Source organism: Carcharhinus amblyrhynchos, chromosome 11 (genome assembly GCF_965287045.1).
Source record: "Carcharhinus amblyrhynchos chromosome 11, sCarAmb.v2.hapA, whole genome shotgun sequence".
NCBI classification, from domain to species: Eukaryota; Metazoa; Chordata; class Chondrichthyes; order Carcharhiniformes; family Carcharhinidae; genus Carcharhinus; species Carcharhinus amblyrhynchos.
The window spans coordinates 22,258,482-22,281,791 of record NC_137334.1 but is presented as its reverse complement, the minus strand read 5'-3'; the positions used below and the strand labels follow the sequence as shown (position 1 = coordinate 22,281,791).

The following is a 23,310-nucleotide window of genomic DNA, read 5'->3' as shown; positions in this document are numbered from 1 at the left end:
TGTGAGTTTCCTTCGGGTGCTCTGGTTTTCTCCCACCGTGCGAAAGATGTCAATTACTAGGAGGCGTAGCTTTAAGGTGCGAGGGGCAAGGTTTAAAGGAGATGTATGAGGCAAGGTTTTACATAGAGTGTGGTGGGTGCCTGGAACCCACTGCCAGGGGAGGTAGTGGAAGCAGATACGATAGTGACATTTTAGGGGTGTCTTGGCAAATACATGAAAGGATGGGAATAGAGGGATATGGTCGTTGGAAGGGTAGGGGGTCTCAGTTCATTCGGGCAGCATCGTTGGTGCAGGCTCGGAGGGCTGAAGGGCCTGTTCCTGTGCTGTAATTTTCTTTGTTCTTTGTGGATGTGCAGATTAGGCAGATTGGCCACGATCTTTTGCCCCTTAGTGTCTAAAGATGTGCAGGTTAGGTGGATTGGCTATGCTAAATTGCCCCTTAGTGTCCAAAAATGTGTAGGTTAGGTGGATTAGCTATGGTAAATGGGTTACAGGAATAGGGCAGGGGGAGGGCCTGAGTACAATGTTTTTTCAGAGAATTGGTGTTGACTCAGTGGGCTGAATGGCCTCCTGCTGCACTGTAGGGGCTGGCTGAGTCTGTGAAATGTCCTCTTGGCGAGTGCGCTCTCCTTGAAGGTGCGCTTGAAGGTTGAATTGATCACCTGAAGGACATAAGCAAGTGGGTGAACTGTCAGTGCTGTGCTGCACTGTTAACTACTCGGTAGATGTGAAAAACTCAGTGTTTTTGATATTTGTTTGTCAATTGTTGTCACCGAATCCTGACTCGACTGGTGGCTCACATTCATGGGATATCTCCAGGGGCAGTGATTTTTCTTTCCCCTACACACACAACAAAATATCCACTTGAAGTGGTTTCGAATGCCCCAGAGTCATAATAGGCATCTTCGAGATACAGACTCTTTCTGGAGATGATGAATGATGGTCCAAAGATGTGCAGGTTAGGACTGGTCACGCTAACTTACCCCTTAGCATCAGAAGGGCTAGCTAGGGTAAATGCACGGGGAAAGGGCCTGGGTAGGATTGTCATCAGTGCAGATCCGATGAGCCAAATGGCCTCCTGCACTGTTGGATTCTTTAATTTATTCTGTGTGGAGGCATCTATGCTGTGTGCGAAGGCGAGATATGTTTGCGTTGGGCATGGAGCGTGATTTGAAGGCAACGTGACCTTGAAGGAATGTTCGATTTTACCACAAGGTGCTCTTTGTCCTTGTGATTAAAATCAAGCATTCGCTTCAAGGCGCAGGCCGAGCTTACATTTTTTTAGTAAGACATAGCCGCTTGCAGCTTTGTTTTACAGATAGAAGTTAAAGATGGAACTGACAGGGAACACCTTCCAGTAGGGTCCAACCCTTTGTGATGTCTTTACTCTATGGAGTTTGGAAGGATGAGGGGGAAATCGCATTGAAACTTACAGAATACTGAAAGGCCTGGATAGAGTGGACATGAGGAAGATGTTTCCATAAGTGAGAGAGACTGGGATCCGAAGACACGGCCTCAGGGTAAAGGGAGGATCCTTTAGAACCGAGATGAAGAATTTCTTATCATAGAATTCTACAGCACAGAAGGAGGCCATTCGGCCCATGGAGGTGCACCGATCACAATCCCACCCAGGCCCTATCCCCATAAACCCTTGCATTTACCCTAGCCGGTCCTCCTGTCACGAAGGGGCAATTTAGCACGGCCATTTAACCTAACCTGCACATCCATGGACTGTGGGAGGAAACCAGAGCACCTGGAGGAAACCCACACAGACATGGGGAGAATGTGCAAAGTCCACACAGCCGGTGACCCATGCTGCGAATCAAACCGAGGTCCCCAGCACTGAAGGCAATAGTGCTAACCACTGTACCACCATGCCACCCGTCTTCAGCCAGAGGAGTTTGTTGCCACAGAAGGCTGTGGAGGCCAGGACATTGAGTGTATTTAAGACAGAGACAGATAGATTCTTGATTGGTAAGGGGATCAAGGGTTATGGGAGAAAAGGTGAGAGAATGGGTTGAGAAACTTATCAGTCATGATTGAATGACAGAGTAGATTCGATGGGCTGAATGGCTTAATTCTGCTCCTATATTTTGTGGTCTTATGCCAGGATGGAAGGGACAGATGCAAGAAGTGCTTTGCTCATATTCGTGTTGGTTTCTTTAAACTTTCCTGCCCGACATTCTGATTCGCTGCACCCAACTTGCACTTCCATCCTGCCCTCCCATAACCAAAAACATTATTGACAGAAGAAAGTAAAATCCCAAGGTGTCCTGATAGCTATGTCTCCAGGGCGGATGTCTGCCTTGCCAGTTTCCTGCAGTAATGTAATTGCTTTCATCTGACGGCTGAATTCCGAATTGCCCTGAGCCTTTGAGTGCTGATCTATGCAGGATTTACCCTCGAGAATGCTTCAAAAGATTATTGTTGAAGTTAAACACCCGTTAAAAATCTTGACTGCCTGACTGTGGTGAGGGCTGTTTCTGATTGCTACAGGCAAGGTGCCCTTGTCACCTTCGAATTGAGCTACTTCCGATCTGCATTGGTTTTGGCATGCCTCGTCCTTCTAGAACCGGGAGTAGCAGCTCAGGGGGGAGTCAGCACTTGCATAACATGGGCGGCTAAGTTAAAAGATTCTGGTGAGAACTACAAAATTCACCAGGTTCTCATAAAGGAGCGCTAAGCTTTTTTTTTCAATTCATTTGTGCGTCATGGGCGTCAGTGGCTGGGCCAGCATTTATTGCCTATTGCTCAAGAGCAGTTGAGAGTCGACCACATTGCTGTGGCTCTGGAATCACATTTCAGCCAGATTGGGTAAGCATGGTAGATTTCCTTCCCTAAAGGACATTAGTAAACAGATGGTTTTTTCTGACAGTGGTTTCATGGTCATCAGTAGATTCTGAATTCCAGATATTTTTTATTGAATTCAAATTCCACCATCTGCCGTGGTGGGATTCGAACCCGGGTCCCCAGAGCATTAGCTAAATTTTTGGATTAATAGTCTAGCGATAATATCACTCGGCCATTGCCTCCATAATGCGGTTTCCCTTCCCAGATGTTGCCACACTAGCGTTTTCTGTTGTTAGATCAGACTTCCAGAATCTAAGGTGTTTGCTGTTGTGCAAAAAGTTCCTCTTCAATATGCTTCAAATAATGTCAAATATTTAATCGCTGGAATGAAAACACAAAATACTGCAAAAACTCAGCGGGTGCTGTCCTCTACAGCGGGAATCCAACTTAGAATCCCTACAGTGCAGAAGGAGGCCATTCGGCATAACAGTGCTAACCACTGTGCCACCAGAACTAGGTTAGATGTTTGCTCCTGCATTAAGGCTGGACGCATGGCCTCATTCTGTTGCCTATCCTTTTAATTCTCCACCCTGCTCCCACTGTGACCTTGTTTCCTCGGCTGCTTGCAGTGTTCCAGTGAAGGGAGACCCAGGCTTTTGGAACCACACCTCGTCTTTCAGCTGTACACCTTATAGCCTTCTGAACTCGATACTGAGTTCAGCAGGTTTAAGACCACAAGCTCTGCCTCCATTTTGAAGTAAACAGGTGAGCAAGGAAACATAGAAATCAGAACCATTCGGCCCATCGTGCCTGCTGCCCCATTCATTATGATTATAGAACATTACAGCGCAGAACAGGCCCTTCGGCCCACGATGTTGCGCCGACCAGTTACAAAACAATGACCCACTAACCTAAACCAGTCCCTTTTCGTCCATAAACCTATCCACGGATCTCTTAAACGCCCCCAAACTAGGCGCATTTACAACTGCAGCAGGCAGGGCATTCCAATCCCTCACCACCCTCTGGGTAAAGAACCTACCCCTGACATCCGTCCTATAACTACCCCCCCCTTAATTTAAAGCCATGCCCCCTCGTGCTAGATTTCTCCATCAGAGGAAAAAGGCTATCACTATCCACCCTATCTAAACCTCTAATCATCTTATATGTTTCAATAAGATCCCCTCTTAGCCGCCTTCTTTCCAGCGAAAACAACCCCAAATCCCTCAGTCTCTCCTCATAGGACCTCCCCTCCATACCAGGCAACATCCTGGTAAACCTCCTCTGCACCCTCTCCAAAGCCTCCACATCCTTCCTGTAATGTGGGGACCAGAACTGCACACAGTACTCCAAGTGCGGCCGCACCAGAGTTGTGTACAGTTGCAACATGACACTGCGACTCCTAAATTCAATCCCCCTACCAATAAACGCCAAGACACCATATGCCTTCTTAACAACCTTATCTACTTGATTCCCAACTTTCAGGGATCTATGTACACATACACCTAGATCCCTCTGCTCATCCACACTATTCAAAGTCCTCCCGTTAGCCCTATACTCGACACTTTATTATTATTTATTATTATTATTATTTATTATGGCAGATCATACAACTCTTGATCCCACCTTTTGCCCCGTGCTCCCACTTCACTTCCCTATAAGAGCTCTATCGAACTCCTTGAAAAAGTTGAGGGTGACCCCAGACTTGAAACGTTGGCTCTATTCTCTCTACACAGTTGCTGTGGTTAGCACCGCCCCCTCACAGTGCCAGGGACCCAGGTTTGATTCCAGCCACGGGTCACTGTCTGTATGGAGTTTGCATGTTCTCCCCGTGTCTGCATGGATTTCCTCCGGGTGCTCTGGTTTCCTCCCATAGTCAAAAAGATATGCAGGTTAGGTTGATTGGCCATGCTAAATTGACCCTAGTGTCAGGGAGATTAGCAGGGTAAATGCATGGAGTTAGTGGAATAAGGCCTAGTGGGATTGTGGTCAGTGCAGACCCAATAGGCCAAATGGCCTCTCTCTGCATTGTAGGGATTCTATGCTATCAGACCTGCTGAGATTTTCCAGCATCTTTTGCTTCAGATTCTAGCATTCGTAGTTTATTGCCTTTATTTTGCAACTTTTGAAGATGGACAGAAAGTAGCCTGGAAATAACCCCTATGTTATAATCTGGCCTTCCTTACCCAGCTTGTAGCTTTCTGACCTCACACACCTCGAAAGATTTGGCCCATGCACAGTCCCTGCCTCTCAGCACCAGGGAATCGGGTTCAATTCGGCCTCGGGCCATTGCCTATGTGGAGTCTACACTTTCTCCCTGTGTCTGTGTGGGTTTCCTCCCACAGTCCAAAGATATGCAGGTCAGGTGGATTGGCCATGCTAAATTGCCCTTTAGTGTTGGGGGATTAACAGGGTAAATATGTGGGGTTACGGGGATAGGGCCTGGGTGGGATTGTTGTTAGTGTAGGCTCGATGGGCCAAATGGCCTCTTGCATTGCAGAGATTCTGATTCTATGTTCAGTAATGTAATTTCTGGCTTTCATCAGACATGTCATTTATCCCGGAGGGTTTAAACTAATACAGTTTGAACAATAACTTTTTCTCCCTCAAAAGCTATAAAAGATGCTGAGGGGATATTGACAGAGTGGACGTGGAGAGGATGTTTCCTCTTGTGGGAGAATCTAGAAAGAGGGGGTCACTGCTGAAACTAAGGAGTTGCTTGTTAGGTACTGTGTTTCTTATTTGGGTTGCTCTACTCTGTGAGTCAGTGCTTTATGGAGCGTAGGATCCATGTTGTTTGCAGGTTTGGCTGCTGCTGGAAAATAAGCAACTGTTGCAATGTCTGATCACCTCCATGCCTGCCTGCACGCTGATTATTCTATCAGTATTAAAACACAATAATGCCCATTTAAGACAGAAATGGGGAGAGATGTTTTCCCTCTGGAACATAGTTCCTCAAAGGGCAGTGGAAGTAGACTCTTAGAATTTTTTGAAGACAAAGCTGGATAGATTCTTGATAAGCAAGGGACTGAAAGGTTATCAAGGGGGGAATATGGAATTGAATGCTAGAGCAGGCTTGAGTGGCTGACACCTCCGAATTTCCTTGCCTCTCTCTCTGGTTCTTGAACGTGCTTTTGTTAAATTTCTCAGCCTCTCCCTGTTTCAGTCTGTGGCTGAGTTGCTGTGAGCACTGACACCCTTTTATTTACACTGTCACACTGTCCCTCACTCTTGATCTCAATCTCTGTTTCTGGAATTCAATCTCTTCAATCTCACAACCCTCACATATTGTCTCTGCTCACTGATCCATCTCCGTAACACTCCCAGCTAGGCCACCCTGGCTGCCTTTATGTTAACTTTCCTAACTCGCAGTGGCACCTCCTGATGCCTCTGTCTCTGGGATGTGGCCAGATTCCAATGAGCTCCCCTCTCCCTCCATCCTACCTCATGTACGTAGAAACTAGAAGCAGGAGTAGGCCATTCGGCCCTTCGAGCCTACTCCTCCATTCATCTTGATCATAGTTGATCATCGAATTCAATATCCCAATCCCTGCCCCCGCCTTTTCACATATCCCTTGATATCTCATATGATATCCCTCATTGACAATGTGATATCTGTCTGGCTTCTCCTGCTTGCTGGTAACATTCAGCTCTATACTCCGGTCATCGCATTCTGATCATAATCTGCTCCCTCCCACATCTGCCCCACCCCCAACACTACGCACCTCCATTTTGATTGCCCTACTTGCCAGTACTTTTAGTCTGAAACCACCCGGCATGTTTTAAACCTTGTATTCTGGCCATCACCAGCACCCTCTGTTTTCTGTCTCTCCCTCTTGCAGTTAAGTAACCACCATCGCACCTCCTAACCGCAACCTCTTCTCCCATTTCGCACTGCTTCCTGAATTCCATTCCAGCTCACCTACCGTTCCACAACAGGTTGCTTTTGTGTAATGCCTTGGATATAGCAAAACATCCCAAGGAGCTTTGGGGGGCAAGATTTGCCCCTCCCAGTCTGAGTTGGCTCTCTCTGCCCTTTTTGCGTTGAATTAAGAACCGGTTAATGACAAGTCAATCCATTGTGCCCTTTCTACCTCCATTATAGCTCTTCTGCTGCTCCGCATTAGCTAGAATGATCCAGTATCCGGAACCTACTTTGCACATTGCTTCCCACTTTGCTACCTCTCTCCATTCTCTGAAGCCTATACCTCTTTGATCACATCTTAAGACTCCCCTAATCTTTCTCTCTCTCTCCCTACCCTTTAGCTTATGAATACACAGAAAAGATTTGCCAGGATGCTTCAGGGACTTGATGGTTTGAGTTGTAATTAGAGGCTGGATAGCCTGGGATTTTTTTTCTGGAGCGTAGGAGGCTTAGGGGTGATCTTACAGAGATCTATAAAATAATGAGGGGCGTAGATATGATGGATAGTCAATATCTTTTCCCAAAGATAGGGGAGTCTAAACTAGAGGGCATAGATTTAAGGTGAGAGGGGAGAGATAAAAAAGGGGCAATTTTTTCACACAGTGGGTGGTGAGTGTCTGGGACAAGCTGCTAGAGGTGGTGGTAGGGGCAGGTACAATTTTGTCTCTGAAAAAGTATTTAGACAGTCACGTGGGTAAGATGGGTGTAGAGAGATATGGGCCAAATGCAGGCGATTGGGATTATCTTAATGGATTAAAAAAAAGAAGGCAGCATGGACAAGGTGGGCCAAAGGGCCTGTTTCCATACTGTAAACCTCTATGACTCTGGAGGCTGAGTATAAATGCTTGGGGTGGCATAGTAACACTGTGGTTAGCACTGCTGTCTCACAACACCAGAGACCAAGGTTCAATTCCGGCCTAAGGTGACTGCGGAGTGTGCACGTTCTCCCCGTGTCTGCGTGGGTTTCTTCCAGGTGTTCCGGTTTCCTCCCACACTCCAAAGATGTGTGGGTTAGGTGGATTGATGTGGAGATCATGGTTTTAACCTGGTGGTGTGAGACTTATTAAGTGGATTGGCCATGCTAAATTGCCCCTTAGTGTTGGTGGATTAGCAGAATAAGTACATAAGGTTACGGGGATAGGCCATGGGTGGTGGGATTGTTGTCAGTGCAGGCTCGATGGGCCAAATAGCCTTCTGCATGTAGGGATTCTGTGATTCCGTTCTACTCTATGTTAGTGTAGATGTTTGTAGTTGGCATTTGAGAGTCACTGGCTTGTTTCCTTCACGATTTGATTTTGTGCAGTCTATAAACAACTCTGCATGGTACAACGCAAATGCCTCAGCGATGATAGTTACTGAATGATGTGTGCAAGTGAAATAAACAGCCCCGCTTTCTGCACTAACAGCAGCTTAACTGTGTGTATGAAGCAGTTCTGTCTGTCGCTGCTTGTGGCAGAGGGATTATACAATTTGAACATGGTTTGCCTGTGGCATGGCTTGTTTTTTTTAAGCTGCTCTTTGACCAAGTTGTAAAGCAGGTTGGGGGAACAGCTGTGTGGAGTAAAGCTGGTTTACTGGAACTTGCAGGTAGACACTTGGTGGGAACTGAGTAAAGCACATTCTGGCATGTGAAACTAGAACTAAGGGGCATAGCCTCAAAATAAGGGGGAGTAGATTTCAGACTGAGTTGAGAAGGAACTCCTTCACTCAAAAGGTTGTGAATCTGTGGAATTCCCTGCCCAATGAAGCAGTTGAGGCTACCTCGTTGAATATTTTTAAGGCAAGGATAGATAGATTTTTGAATAGTAAAGGAATTAAGAGTTATGGTGATCGGGTGGGTAAGTGGAGCTGAGTCCATGAAAAGATCAGTCACGATCTTATTGAATAGCGGAGCAGGCTGGAGAGGTCTGATGGCCAACTCCTGCTCCCCGTTCTAAATAACAGTGTGGGACAGACAATGGACTTACCAGTTTGACTGAAAAGAGTTGCAAAAATCCCATGACTTCTAGGTTTCTTGCTGTATTGACAAACTGTTAAGCTTAGACTTTTTTTAAACCCATTTTATTGATTATTTTGCTTCTGGAGCCACATATACACACATATCTGGAATTAATAATCTACTGATGACCATGAAACCATTGAAGTTAAAAGTTTATTTATTACTGTTAATATTAGGCCTACATTAACACTGCAATGACGTTACCGTGAAATTCCTTTAGTTGCCACACTCTGACGCCTGTTTGGGCACGCAAAGAGAATTTAGCACGGCCAATACTTTATTGATTGTCGGAAAAACCTACCTGGTTCACTGATGTCCTTTAGAGAAGGAAATCTGCCATCCTTACCTGGTCTCGGCTATATGTGACTCCAGATCCACAGCAATGCAGTTGATTCTCAACTGCTCTCTGAAATGGCCTCGAAAGCCAGTCAGTTGCAACCCACAGCACATGGACTGCGGTGTTTCAAGAAGGCAGCTCATCACCACAGTCTCAACTAGGGATGGGCAATAAATGCTGGCCCGGCCAGTGACACCTGTGTCCCATAAATTAATTTTTAAAAATCTCTTGACTGAATATATAAAAAGAGAATATTCCAATGAGCGGAGCAGGCAACATGCATGAGTTACAGAAGCTGACATGCTTGAAGCAGCCACACAATTGCCAGATCTAACAAAGTGAAAGGAGCATGATGAGAGCACTAAATAAGCGCTTGGTATGAGTTAGTATAATCCACATTGTTGTGTAGCAGCTCTCTACGAATGTAATCCAGTGTTTGACTCAGTCCCGGGGCTGTGTCTGCTCCCAGCCAGATTGCCACACAGCATGTGTAGCAAGGAGTGTCACCTGCAAAGTGGCTGGGTTTCGGCTGGGTCAGGAGAATGAGAAACCAGCCCATCAGGTGTTTTGAGATTCTATTCGTCTTCAACTAGCAGCCATCTCTAAAGAAAACTCCAGCTAGTTTCAGATATTTGTTTGTGAAAAGAGGCTCCCCGGCCTCCTGACACGGCTGGAGCTCCAATCAGTCTTTAACAAGAGGTGAATATGTCCATTCCATTTCCTCTCTGCAGACCCCTTCCTGGGGAAATTGAAAGCTGTCACTCTGTGATACCAGCAGCCCGCACCTTCCTGACTGCGAACACTTTGTGCTGGTATCCTGTGCCAATTCCTCCACAACACTGCTGATGAAAGCAATAAGAGTGTTCAGGAAATGATGCCCTGATCACACTGAAAAGGACTGAAAATAAACAATAGCACTTATCTTTCCATCTGATGGTGGTTTATATAAAGCATTTTATGTGTGGGAAGCGTCGGTCAGTGATCCATTCCAGTGTGCAGCTGAGTGAGGAAATGGCTACTCCCTCACGGTCAGTCACTCTCAGTCACAGCCTTCACACTTTCACATAGGGAGGGTGGGCATGCACACTCACTCACACTTTCTCATTCATTCTCACTCACTCCGCGCGCTCTCCCTCGCGTGCTCTACCTCGCCCCCTCCCCCTCCTCGCGCGCACACACTCTGTCTATCATAATGGCCCTATTAGCTACATGGTTAAAGTGCAACTCAGTGTATCCTTTCCTCAGCTGCTTCTGCTCCTTGCCTTGGTTTAGACACTTTCATTTTCCATGGAGCATTTGGCTTCCTTATTTCTCTTAGCAAAAGATACTAGAACAATAAAAAGTACAGCGCAGGAACAGGCCCTTTGGCCCTCCAAGCCCATGCTGATCATGATGCCCTAACTAAACTAAAATTAAACCTTCTGTCCTTACTCGGTGCGTATCTTTCTATTCCCTCCCTGTTCATGTACCCATCCAGATTCCGGTTAAATGTTGCTAATGTACCTGCTTCCACCACCACCTCTGGCAGCACTTCCCAGGCACCCACCACTCTCTGCATGAAAAACTTCTCCCGCACATTTCCCTTAAACTTTCCCCCTCGCACCTTGAACCTGTGTCCTCTTGTAATTGACACTTCCACCCTGGGAAAAAGCCTCTGACGATCCACCCTGTCTATGCCTCTCATAATTTTATAGACCTCTATCAGGTCTCCCCTCAGTCTCCATCTTTCTGTGAAAACAGCCCAGGATTATTCAACCTCTTCTCATAGCCAGCGCCCTCGAGACCAGGCAACATCCTGGTGAACCTTCTCTCCAAAGCTTCCACGTCCTTCTGGTAGTGTGGTGACCAGAACTGCATACGGTACTGCAAATGTGGCTTAACCGAAGCTTTATAAAGCTGCAACATGATCTGCCATCCCATTTATACTGAAGTTCATTTGCTAAACGCACGGCAGTTCTGCAGATGTATTCTTATCATCCTGGATTGAAGTTTCTTGAGGACCAGTTGAAGTTACAGAACAAGAATGATGGGGACAATCTTCTCCCTTATTTGACACCTGATTTTCTCCTTTCATTGAGTATCCAGTTTTTTGTTTCAATGGGCCAGCGAATGGTAATTTTAGTTGCATCATCAAGTCTAACTGAATTGTCTGTTGCTTTTCTAGAGTTACGAAAAGCAAGTTTCCTCAGCTTATCTACAAAGCATCGAAGAGGCATACAAGAAGTCCTTTCTCCCAGAGATCAGGTCGGTGTGTTGAGAATCTTCATTCATTTGTGTTGTGTGGTACAAATGGTAATCAATTTGAAACATTTAAAGTGTCAGCACACAATAACCTTTAAAAAAAATTTAAAGTACAAACACGCACGATGGCACAGTGGTTAGCACTGCTGCCTCACAGCACAAGGGACCCGGGTTCAATTCCCACCTTGGGTCAGTGTCTGTGTGGAGTTTGCACATTCTCTCTGTGTCTGTGTGGGTTTCCTCCAGGTGCTTCAGCTTCCTCCCAAAGATATGTGGGTTAGGTTGATTGGCCATGCTAAATTGACCCTGGTGTCAGGGCAATTAGCAGGGTAAATATGTGGGGTTATGGGAATATGGCCTGGCTGGGATTGTGGTCAGTGCAGACTCAATGGGCTGAATGGCCTGTTCCTGCACTGTAGGGATTCTATGGTAATTCTATGAAGCCCTTCGGTCTACCTGGTTCATGCTGGCCTTGTAGTTCCACTCGAGCTTCCTCCTACCTCTAAAGTTTATTTATTAGTCATTACTTACCCTATCATATATTCTTCTAAACACTTCTCCCTGATGTGGCAATCTTGAATGTATCTATACTGTTCACCTTTACTAATCCCTGTACTGGTGAGTGCCAGATTCTCATCATTCTGAGTTCCTGAATGGATTTATTCACAGCTCTCTTGGGTTAGAATCATAGAATCCCTACGGTACAGAAGACGCCGTTCGGTCCATCTAGTCTGCACTGACTCTCCGACAGAACACCTTACCCAGGCCCTCTCCTCGACCTATCTCCTTGACCCTACGTATTTACCTTGGCCAATCCACCTAATCCACACACCTTTGGAATGTGGGAGGAAACCGGAGCACCTGGAGGAAACCCACACAGACACGGGGAGAATGTGCAAACTTCACACAGACAGGGACCCGAGGCCAGAATTGAACCCAGTGTTAACCACTGTACCATCATGCCATTCTCACCCAAGGCCAGAATTAAACCTGGGTCCCTGGCACTGAGAGGCAGCAGTGCTAACCACTGTGCTGTTCTGGTTCTGCTCCCTATTTCTGGTCTTGCCAGAAAGTTGCTACATTTCTATCCTGACTCGATCAAATCTTTGCATAACCATAAATGCCTCTATCAAATTGCCCCCTCAAACTTCCCTGGATAAGAGGAAATGGCCCCCGGCTGTTCAGGTATAGGTATATTCTCTCAGCTGTGGTAACATCCTGGTCAGTTATTTTTGCACCTGCCCCAGTAGCCCACATCCTCTTTGTAATCGGGAAACCAGAACTATTCTTGATGCTCCACAAGTTCACTATGAGGTTAACGTAACTTCTGATTTTCAATTCCTTTCCTCTTAAAAAAAAATGAACCCCTGGTTTTTTGTTTGTGTTTTTTTAATGGCCTTTTTAACCTCATCTTTGCAGACTTGTCAGCTTCTTCACTCCTTAACTAAGACACGTTTATTTTCCCTGACGTGTTTGTCCCGAGCTAAAGGTATTACCTCCCTTTTATATTTAAAGTTCATTTTCTGAACACAAGGGGAAATTCTGCAGATTTATTCACATCTTCCCATATTTTGTCACAGTCTGCTCTCTATAGCCACACTACTCAATTTTATGTCAGTTGCAAACTTTGTACTTTGGATGTCCAGGTTCTTAGTGTGAATGGTGAGTAAAAGTAAGTCCCGTGCCAATCCCTGTGGGATTTCATTCGATAAAAATCTCTAAAGTTAAGTCTTAAGTTTAATGTTTATTTATTAGTGTCACATATAGGCTGACAATAACACTGCAATGAAGTTACTGTGAAAATCTCCTAGTTGCCACACTCCGGCGCCTGTTCGGGTACACTGAGGGAGAATTTAGCGTGGCCAATACAGCTAACCAACATGTCTTTCGGACTGTGGGAGGAAATCGGAGCACCCAGAGGAAACCCACGCAGACACGGGGAGAACGTGCAGATTCCACACAGACAGAGGTATACGGGTTAGGTGGATTGGCCAGGCTAAATTGACTCTAGCATCAGTGGATTAATAGGGTAAATATATGAGATTACATACAGGAATAGGGACTGGGTGGGATTGTGGTTGGTGCAGACTGGATGGGCCAAATGGCCTCCTGCACTGTAGGATTCTATGACAGTGACCTGAACCTGGGTCCCTGATGCTGTGAGGCAGCAGTGTTAACCCCCGTGCCACCCCTACTTTCTGTTTTGTATTTTGTAGCGAGCTCACTAACCCTCTCCTACATTTCCCTAGACTGCACATACCCTAACTGACCTCAAACCCATCTTCATCAGGCTTGAGTGCGTGACTGTGCAGCCAATAGAGTCTGAGCATAGGGTTTGGCGATTGTATGGGGAGGAAAGCCAGTGCACCCCCGCATTCACGCACTGATCCAATCACACTGGGCTGTAAAGTAGCATTGGACAACGTGGGCCTTCTTCCATCTGTGTCAGATAAGACTTTCAGCAAAACAATTGTGTTGGGGGACAGAGTAGTTTTGTACTTTCCCCGATGACTACAGGGACCAGTCTGTGAGAGGGAGTTGTGCCATCATGCCGCCTGAGGTGTTATCAGATTTGTAGCTTGTTATTTTTGGTGTTGGCACTTGTTGCTGACCTGTGGTAATCATTGTTGGTGCATAGCCACCCACGGGTGAAGTTGCCATCTTCCTCTTTCCCCAACCACTGTCTCCCACATGCAGAAATCGATGTTTAGGGCCTTCGTGCAAGCATCCCTGAAGTGGAGCTTTGGGCATCTGACTGATCTCTTGGCTCCAGTCACCTCACCATCCAGGAAAAGGGCAGCATGGTAGCACAGTGGTTAGCACTGCTGCCTCACAGTGCCAGGGACCCTGTTCGATTCCGGCCTCGGGTGACTGTCCGTGTGGAGTCTGCACATTATGTGTGGGTTTCCTCTGAGAGTTCTGGTTTCCTCCACACTCCAAAGATGCGCCGGTAGGTGGATTGGCCGTGCTAAATTGCCCCTTAAGTGTCAGGGGGATTAGCAGGATAAATATGTGGGATTACAGGGGTAGGGCCAGGGTTGTTGTTGGTGCAGGCTTGATGGACCGAATGGCCTCTTCCTGCACTGTAGGGATTCTGTAGAATAACTGTAGAGATTCTATGATTCTAAATTTCGAACCTGACCCCTTTCAAATGTGTGTTCCTGGTTTGTCAGTTTTGATGTATGATGATTTTAAAATTGGACAGTCTAACCAAGGGTGAATGGTGGCCTTTCCGGATACACAAACCCTTTAAGGCAGCATCAGCTACGTTTGTTTTTGTGACATTTAAGTAAAATGTTGGGCAGGATGCTTCGTATGAATTTGCTCCTGTACCGAAGCCAAGAACACTAGATATTTTCTTCTGGAAAAAATGACAGGGATTTCAAAAATAGCAACAGGGATAATTATGTATGCATTAGACAGTGCGCAGAGAAATGCAGGGGAAAGGCTGTTTTGAATAAAATCCCACTACTGACCTTTGTCCAAAAAGAAACTTGGCTGTTGCATGCGTAATTCGTAACACATTGGGTGGTTATGCTTGTACGTTGCTGTTTAAGCAATGTTTGTGTGTACAGTTTGCCAGAGGAGTCTTGTTATGAAATGGGATTTGCATTGAACCATTTTTCCTCCTCCTTTCATATGTTATTAGCTCATAATTAACCTTGTCTGTTGAGTAGCGTTTACACGTGTACCGTACTCTTACGGTACATTATTGCCCCGCCTCTTTTTGTGAAATCAAAGGTACATTATGGATATTTGCCATCAGGGAGCATCTGACTAAACTTTACATTTACAGTTTGCAATTGCACCGCACTTTTCATGTAACAAGAATGGCCCAAGGCATTTCGCAAATGACAACTTGTATTTAAATTGTGTCGTTAACATAATCTAATTTCTTAAGGCACTTCGCCATTGGGTTAACAAACAAAGTTTGACATCAAACCACGTGGGAGATATTGGGCCAAAAAGCATGACCAAAGAGGTAGGCTTTTCAGGACGGTCTTAAAGGAGAAAAGGAGAGGCGAAAGGGTTTGGTGGAAACTCGTGGCCCAGGCAGCTGAAAGGAAAGCCACCAATGGCAGAGGGATTCAAATCGAGGGGCTCAAGAGACCAGGATTGGAGGAGTGCTGTGTGTTAACGTTGCAATCCTATAGTCTTCCACAGGTCTCAGGGATTTATCTACCTCGATGCACTTTAAGACTTCCAGCACCACTATCTCTGTAATATGCACACTCCTCAAGACATCACTGTTTATTTCACCAAGTTCTCTAACATCCATGCCTTTCTCAACAGTAAAGGCCAGAAGTAGCCATTCAGCCCATTGAGTCTGCACCAACTCTCCGATAGACTATCTTACGCATGCCTTCTCCTCCATCCTATTCCCGCAATCCCACACATTTAACCTAAGAACATAAGAAATAGGAGCAGGAGTAGGCCATCTAGCCCTTCGAGCCTGCCCCGCCATTCAATAAGATCATGGCTGATCTGTCGTGGCTCAGTTCCACTTTCCCGCCCTCTCCCCATACCCCTTAATCCCCTTGCCTATCAAAAACCTATCTACCTGCGTCTTAAAAATATTTAGCGAGGCAGCCTCCACCACTTCAACGGGCAGACAATTCCAGAGATTCACCACCCTTTGAATAAAGAAGTTCCTCCTCAACTCCATTCTAAACCGCTCCCCCCCCCCCCGCCTTTATCTTGAGGCTGTGCCCTCTAGTCCTACTGTCCTTACTGAGCGGGAAGAGCCTCTCCACCTCTATCCTATCCATCCCATTCATCATCTTATATGTCTCAATGAGATCTCCCCTCATTCTTCTAAACTCTAACGAGTACAAGCCTAGTTTATTCAACCTCTCCTCATAATTCAACCCCCTCAACTCCGGTATCAGCCTAGTAAACCTCCTCTGCACTCCCTCCAAGGCCAAAATACCCTTGCGTAAGTGCGGCGACCAAAACTGCACACAGTACTCCAGCTGCGGCCTCACCAGTGCCCTGTACAGTTGCAGCAAGACCTCCCTACTTCTATATTCAATCCCCCTCGCTATGAAGGCCAACATCCCATTCATCTTCCTGACCACCTGCTGCACCTGCAGGCTGGGTTTTTGCGACTCATGCACAAGGACCCTGAGGCCCCTCTGCACCGCTGCGTGCTGCAGTTTTTCGCCATGTCAGTAATAATCCTTCCTACCATTATTCCTACCAAAGTGGACCACCTCGCACTTGCCAACATTAAATTCCATTTGCCAGTTCCTGGCCCATTCGCCCAGCCTATCTAGATCCTTCTGCAGACTTTCTACACCCTCCGCACAATTTGCCGTTCCACCAATCTTGGTGTCATCAGCAAATTTCGACACCATACACTCGGTTCCCTCCTCCAGATCATCTATATAAATGGTAAATAGCTGAGGCCCCAGCACCGACCCCTGGGGCACTCCACTAGTCACCAACCGCCAATCCGAATAGCACCCATTGACCCCCACTCTCCGCCTCCTATTTGACAGCCATTCCCCTATCCACGCTAACACCCTACCCCCAACTCATGCCCCCTAATCTTCTGCAATAACCTCTTGTGCGGCACCTTATCAAAAGCCTTCTGAAAATCAAGAAACACCACATCCACCGGCTCTCCTCTATCCACCGCCCTAGACACATCCTCATAGAATTCCAATAAATTCGTCAGACACGACTTCCCTTTAACGAAACCGTGCTGCATCTGCTCTATCAAACAATTCTCCTCAAGATGCCTCGCTATTTTCTCCTTGATTTAGCATGGCTAATTCATCTAACCTACATATCTTTGGACCTTAATTGGCATTTCAGCTTGGCCAATCCACCTAGCATGGCACCAGGGAAAGAGGAAAAGAGAGGAAGAGGAGCCAGGTGAAATGAACCTACTGTTCCATAAGGTATAAGAGCAGAATTAGGCCACTCGGCCCATCGAGTCTGCTCTGCCATTCAGTCATGGCTGATATTTCTCTCATCCCCAATCTCCCGCCTTTTCCCCATAACTCCTGATCCTCTTATTAATCAAGAACCTATCTATCTCTGTCTTAAAGACACTCAATGATCTGGCCTTCACAGCCTGATGCGGCAGACTTCCGCAGATTCACAACTCTCTGGCTGAAGAAATTCCTCCTCACCTCAGTTTTAAGGGAGCGTCTCTTCATTCTGAGGTTGTGCCCTTGAGTTCCATCACTCCCATTAGTGGAAACATCCTCTCCACATTCCACTCTATTTCTGTAAGCTTCAATTAGATTCCTTGCTCTCCTGCTGCTCCCATCCTTCGAAACTCCATCGAGTATAGACCCAGAGTCCTCAACCGCTCCTCATATGACAAATGGTTTTACGTACTCCTATGCGTTTCTCTTATAGTAAATCAGAGGGCTGTTGCAGTTGAGATATTTTCAATCCTTTGGTTCATTGCTACTGTGTTATTTGAAAGAGGAATTTGACAGTCGTGGTGACGTTTGTCTTTCTTTTTGATATAATGGCAGCCTGACGTAACAGAGTCCGTCTCTCCGGGTGCAACAGTAATCACTTCTGTGTTTTCTTATAGTGAGAAATCTGAAGTGTTGCAGTACGACACAACCCAGCTTCCTGAGGCAGAGAAGGTAGGAATAGTTGTTTAACATTCTTGCAAACTGCTTTGTCCCATACTGTCCAGCTGCTCACAGTTTTCTCCAGTGATGCTATCCTTCTTCTGTACAATGTGTTTCTGTGCAATGTTGGACAGGAAGCGGTCCCACTTGCAGCACTGTTTATATATTTGCAACTGCCCTTGCTCCCTTACCACCACCATATCATGGTCAAGTCTGCTTCTTAGAGTCCCTTTCCCCTCTCTTGTGTCTTCTGGAACCTTCCCGACCTCCCTGAAACTGAAATGGGGATCTGGTGGAGTAGCAGTATTATCACTAGATTAGTAATTCAGAGACCCAGGCTAATGTTCTGGGCACAGATCGATAGAATCATCGAATGGTTATGGCCTCAAAGGAGGCCATTCAGCCCATTGTATCCATGCCAGCTCGCTGCAAGAGTCACTCTGCAAGTCATATCCTCCATCCCACACACACCTGTCCCCGTGCGCACTGCGCCCCCCCACCCACCCAAACTCCCCCACCCACCCACCACAAATTTTTTTCTCTTCAAATAATTATTTGATTTGCAAGCCTGGGATGAATCTGCCTCCACCACATTCTCAGGCAGAATAGGGGAGGCAGTGGTATTGTCACTGGACTAGTCATCCAGGGACTCGGGGTAAAGCTCTGGACATCTGGGTTCAAATCCTGTGAAGCAGATGTGAAATTTGAATAGAATAAAAATCTGGAATTAAAAATCTACCGATGACCATGAAGACATTGTCAATTGTTGGAAAAACCCATCTGGTTCACAGATCTCCTTTAGGGAAGGAAATCTGCTGTCCTTACCTGGTCTGGCCTACATATGACTCCAGAGCCACAGCAATGTGGTTGACTCAACCACTCCTTTAGGAATGGCCAATAAGTGTTGGCCCAGCCGGCAGCACACATCTTCAATGAATAAAAAACCAACCTCAAGGGAGTGTGACTGCCTCATTGGAATGAATTTATCGACCCACCAGCTCACCTCATCTGGAATTCAACCCCAGGTCCCCAAAGCAATAATTCCTAGAACCATAGAAAATAACAGCTCAGAAACAGGCCTTTTGGCCCTTCTTGTCTGTGCTGAACCTTTTTTTGCCTCGTCCCACTGACCTGCACTTGAACCATATCCCTCCACACCCCTCTCATCCATGAACCCGTCCAAGTTTTTCTTAAATGTTAAAAGTGACCCCACATTTACCACTTTATCTGGCAGCTCATTCCACACTCCCACCACTCTCTGCATGAAGAAGTCCCCCCTAATATTCCCTTTAAATTTTTCTCCTTTCACCTTCAACCTATGCCCTCTGGTTTTTTTTCTCCCATAGCCTCAGTGGAAAAAGCCTGCTTGCGTTCACTCTATCTATACCCATCAAAATCTTATACATCTCTATCAAATCTCCCCTCATTCTTCTACGCGCCTGGGAATAAAATCCTAACCTATTCAGTCTCTCTCTGTAACTCAGCTGTCATGCAAACCAGTCTCCCATTGACTCTGTCTACACTTCCCTCTGCCTTGGCAAAGCAGTCAGCATGATCAAGAACCCTATGCACCCTGGACATTCTTTCTTCCACCTTCTTCCTTTGGGAAGAAGATACAAAAGTCTGTGGTCACATACTAAACAACTTCTTTCCTGCTGCTGTCAGACTTTTGAATAGACCTACTTTGTATTACGTTGATCTTTCTCTACACCCTAGTTATGTCCTAGGGGACATAACTATAAGGCTCATGGTGGGGGATATGGGAGGGATGTCCGAGGTAGATTTTTTTACTCAGAGAGTGGTTGGGGTGTGGAATGCACTGCCTGCTGTGATAGTGCAGCAGGACACTTTAGGAACTTTCAAGTGGTTATTAGATAGGCACAGGGAGCACACCAAAATGACGGAGTGGGATGGCTTGATCTTGGGATTGGACATAGCTCGGCGCAACATTGAGGGCCAAAGGGCCTGTACTGTGCTGTACTGTCCTATCTATCTGTCTTCTATCTATGAATGTAATGCTGCATTTTGCACTCTCTTCTTTCTTTCTCTATGAATGGTATGCTTTGTATAGCATGCAAGAAACAATACTTTTCACTGTATGCTAATACATGCGACAATAATAAATCAAATCAAATCTGAGCCTCTGGATTACGAGTCCAGTGACAATACCACCACACCATTATCTACACTACACCATTTTCTCCCCTAATTTAAACAATTTCGCAATTGTTCCCATGTAACAGATCAGCCCAAGGCTGTTATTCCTTTGGCATTGTGTCTGAGGACAGCTGGAAGGAGTTCAGACTCTGATTAAATGGACAGAACAGTTCTTACGATGTGCAGAGTTGGTATTTGTAATGCTTTCTTTTGTGTCCTTATTGTTTTCGGACATTATTCCATCTGTCAGCAAATCTGCCCAATTTGTTTTAATTGGGACCAAAAGAGAAAATGCTGGAAATGCAGATCTCGCAGCATCTGTCTGGAGCAAAAAGAGCTGATGCTTCAAGTCCAGATGACCCTTTGTCAAAGCTAAAAGGCATAGAAAGTGGGAGATATTTATACTGCAGGGTGAGGGAATGAAAGATGAGCCATAACCACAGAAACCAAGGGAGAGGCTGCTAATGGCAGTCCACGGAAAGAACAGATGTGAATGGCCAAACGGCAAAGAAGCTGAAATCAGAGAGTAAACTGTCACAGATGAAGATATGGGGGGAGGGGGAGATGGATGAGAGGTAAAATTGGGTAAAGAGAAGCAAAGGGGTTGAAAGAATTGGGGGGGGGAGAAAAATAAAGAAATGAAAGGTAGAGGACGATTAAAAATGACATGAAATGGAAACAAAGGGGTGGAGGTGGGGTAAAGGTCATCATCTGAAGTTGTTGAATTTGATGTTGGAACGAGAAGGCTGTAACGTGCCTCGTCGGGAGATGAGACGCTGTTCCTCCAGTTTCTTTTAAGTGGGATTGTTTTGGATTCCTGTGAATGGACATCATGATTGTTAAACCCTGACACACAGATTTTGATTGCAAAGAGCCATGATTTGATGATGGCGGCTACTGACTGCCTGTGAATGTGGACAGGGGCATTGGGGAAAATCTTGTTCTCTAATTTGTAGTGTGTTTTGTTTTCTCTGATTTGACCGATCTAGCCATGTGTCACTGTAAAGTGTCAACAGCGCCTTGTCAGCAACAGCAACTTGCATTTTGTACAGAATTCCAGAGCTTAGAGTCTAGACAGCCGGAAGTATAAGGCAGCAGTGATGGGGCGAATGATATCACTGATCTTGTATCGAAACACTCCTTCGCAATCCTCAGCCGTGGCTGGTTCTGTTTGAGTGAAAAATCAAATCCACTTATGCAGCAGCATTCTTCCTTTTTCAGTAACTGTGCCAGTCACTCTTGGAGCATGTGTTCCCTGTCTGAGGCTTCAGAATACCAGCAATACTCTTTCATCAAAACATGGCTGAGGTTTTTGTAATGACGTATGGTTGAAGATGAAGAGCCAGGACTTCATGTCGGGTCTGTTGCTGCAAGGAGAGCACCGACTGATCCCGATTGACCTTTTGTGTATTTTTGTTCCCAGTATCAAAGGCGCAATGTTCGACATTTTGTCTTGGCAATTTCAGTTAAAGTGAAACAAGCCGCGCAAAGCAAAGCCTTTTGCCTTGTTTGTTCTGGAGTTTGCATTTGCCTGGGAAAGTGCTGCAGTGGTGTACCAAACACTGCTGAAACCCCTTCCTTGCCAGAATAAACCAGCTCAATGGGCCTGCCTGCGCCCTGTTTATTTAATTTTGAGTGAATTCTATCTTGTTCGGGCCTACATTGGGCAAGTTAGAGCATTAAATTTATTATCACAATGCAACACAAATAATCCACCACATTTGCACTTTGAGGATTAAGGAACATCGGGTGGCACGGTGGCATAGTGGTTAGCACTGCTGCCTCACAGCAGCAGGGACCCAAATTCAATTCCAGCCTAGGGTCACTGTTTGTGCGGAGTTTGCATGTTCTCCCCGTGTCTGCATGGGTTTCTTCCAGGTACTCCGGTTTCCTCCCACAGTCTAAAGATGTGCAAGTTAGGTAGGTTGACCATGATAAATTGACCCTAGTGTCTGGGGATTAGCTAGGGTAAATGTGTGGGATTACGGGACTAGGGCTTGGGTAGGATTGTAGTCAGTACAGACTTGATGAAACAAATGGCCTCCTTCTGCACTGTAGGGATTCTGTGATTTTATTCTGTGCTCAGACAATCTGGAATGTATTGTCAATCTATCACGGTACAAAGGTTTGTATCTGCAAATTGGAGAGGTGGGGAAAACTCAATGATGAATTGCATCCTTGCCATTTAATGAAGATTCCCTCTCGTATTTTATTTCTTTGTCCACATACATTTTGTGTTATTTATTTTGGGGCAGATGATGGCACACTGCTGCCTCACTGCACCAGGGACCCAGGTTCAATTCCTGGCTTGGGTCATTGTCTGTGTGGAGTTTGCATGTTCTCCCCCTGTCTGCATGGGTTTCTTCCAGGTGCTCCGGTTTCCTCCCACAGTCCAAAGATGTGCTCATTAGGTTCATAGGCCATGCTAAATTCTTAGTGTACCCAAACAGGCGCCAGAGTGTGGCGACTGGGGGATTTTCATAGTAACTTTATTGCAGTGTTAATGTAAGCCCACTTGTGACCCTAATGAATTAACTTTAAAAAACTTGTCAGAGGGCAGTTGAGAGTCAACTACATTGCTGTGGCTGTGGAGTCACATGTAAACCAGACTAGGTAAAAATGGCAGATTTCCTTCACTGAAGAACATTAGTGAACCAGATGAGTTTTTCCGACAATCGACAAATGGTTTCATGGCCATCAGTAGATTCTTAATTTCAGATTTTTAAAAAATTCAAATTCCACATCTGCCATGGCGGGATTCGAACCTGGGTCCCCAGAGCTTTACACCAAGTTTCTGGACGCCTAGTCCAGTGACAATACCACTGCCGCCTTTATTCTGCCTAGAATGTGGTGGAGACAGATTCATTCCAGGCTTGCAAAAGGAAATTGGATAATTATTTGAAGAAAAAAAAATTGGAAGGCTGAGGGGCGGTGGGGGTGCTAGGACTTGCAAAGTGGCTCTTGCTGAGAGCTGGCATAGACACAATGGGCTGACTGGCTTCCTTTGGGGCTGTAACCATTTGATGATTCTATGAAATGAAGCTGCCCACTTTTCCTTCAGATTTGACCCATTTGGGGTTGCAGGTCAAAGAACTAGGTTATGAATTGCCCAGAGGTATTTCACGTCCAATCTTCCAGTGAAGGGAGAGGAACCTTTGAATATCTGCACGGGATTCGAATCCAGATTCTGGGGTTTCGAGGCGCCAGCTGTACCGATTTTCTCAGTGATGTGCTGGATTGGACATGTGTATGTATGACCATCACA

General features: G+C 45.9%; 1 protein-coding gene across 1 annotated transcript in view; it reads left to right on the top strand.

Moving 5' to 3' along the window:
- The window catches only part of ndufa10 (NADH:ubiquinone oxidoreductase subunit A10), a 58,584-nt gene that overhangs the window by 10,747 nt on the left and 24,527 nt on the right, over positions 1-23,310 (top strand). The window contains exons 6-7 of the mRNA XM_080198759.1: positions 11,213-11,292; positions 17,846-17,900. Coding sequence (XP_080054885.1) covers positions 11,213-11,292; positions 17,846-17,900 — 135 coding nt within the window. The remainder of the gene's footprint in view (positions 1-11,212; positions 11,293-17,845; positions 17,901-23,310) is intronic.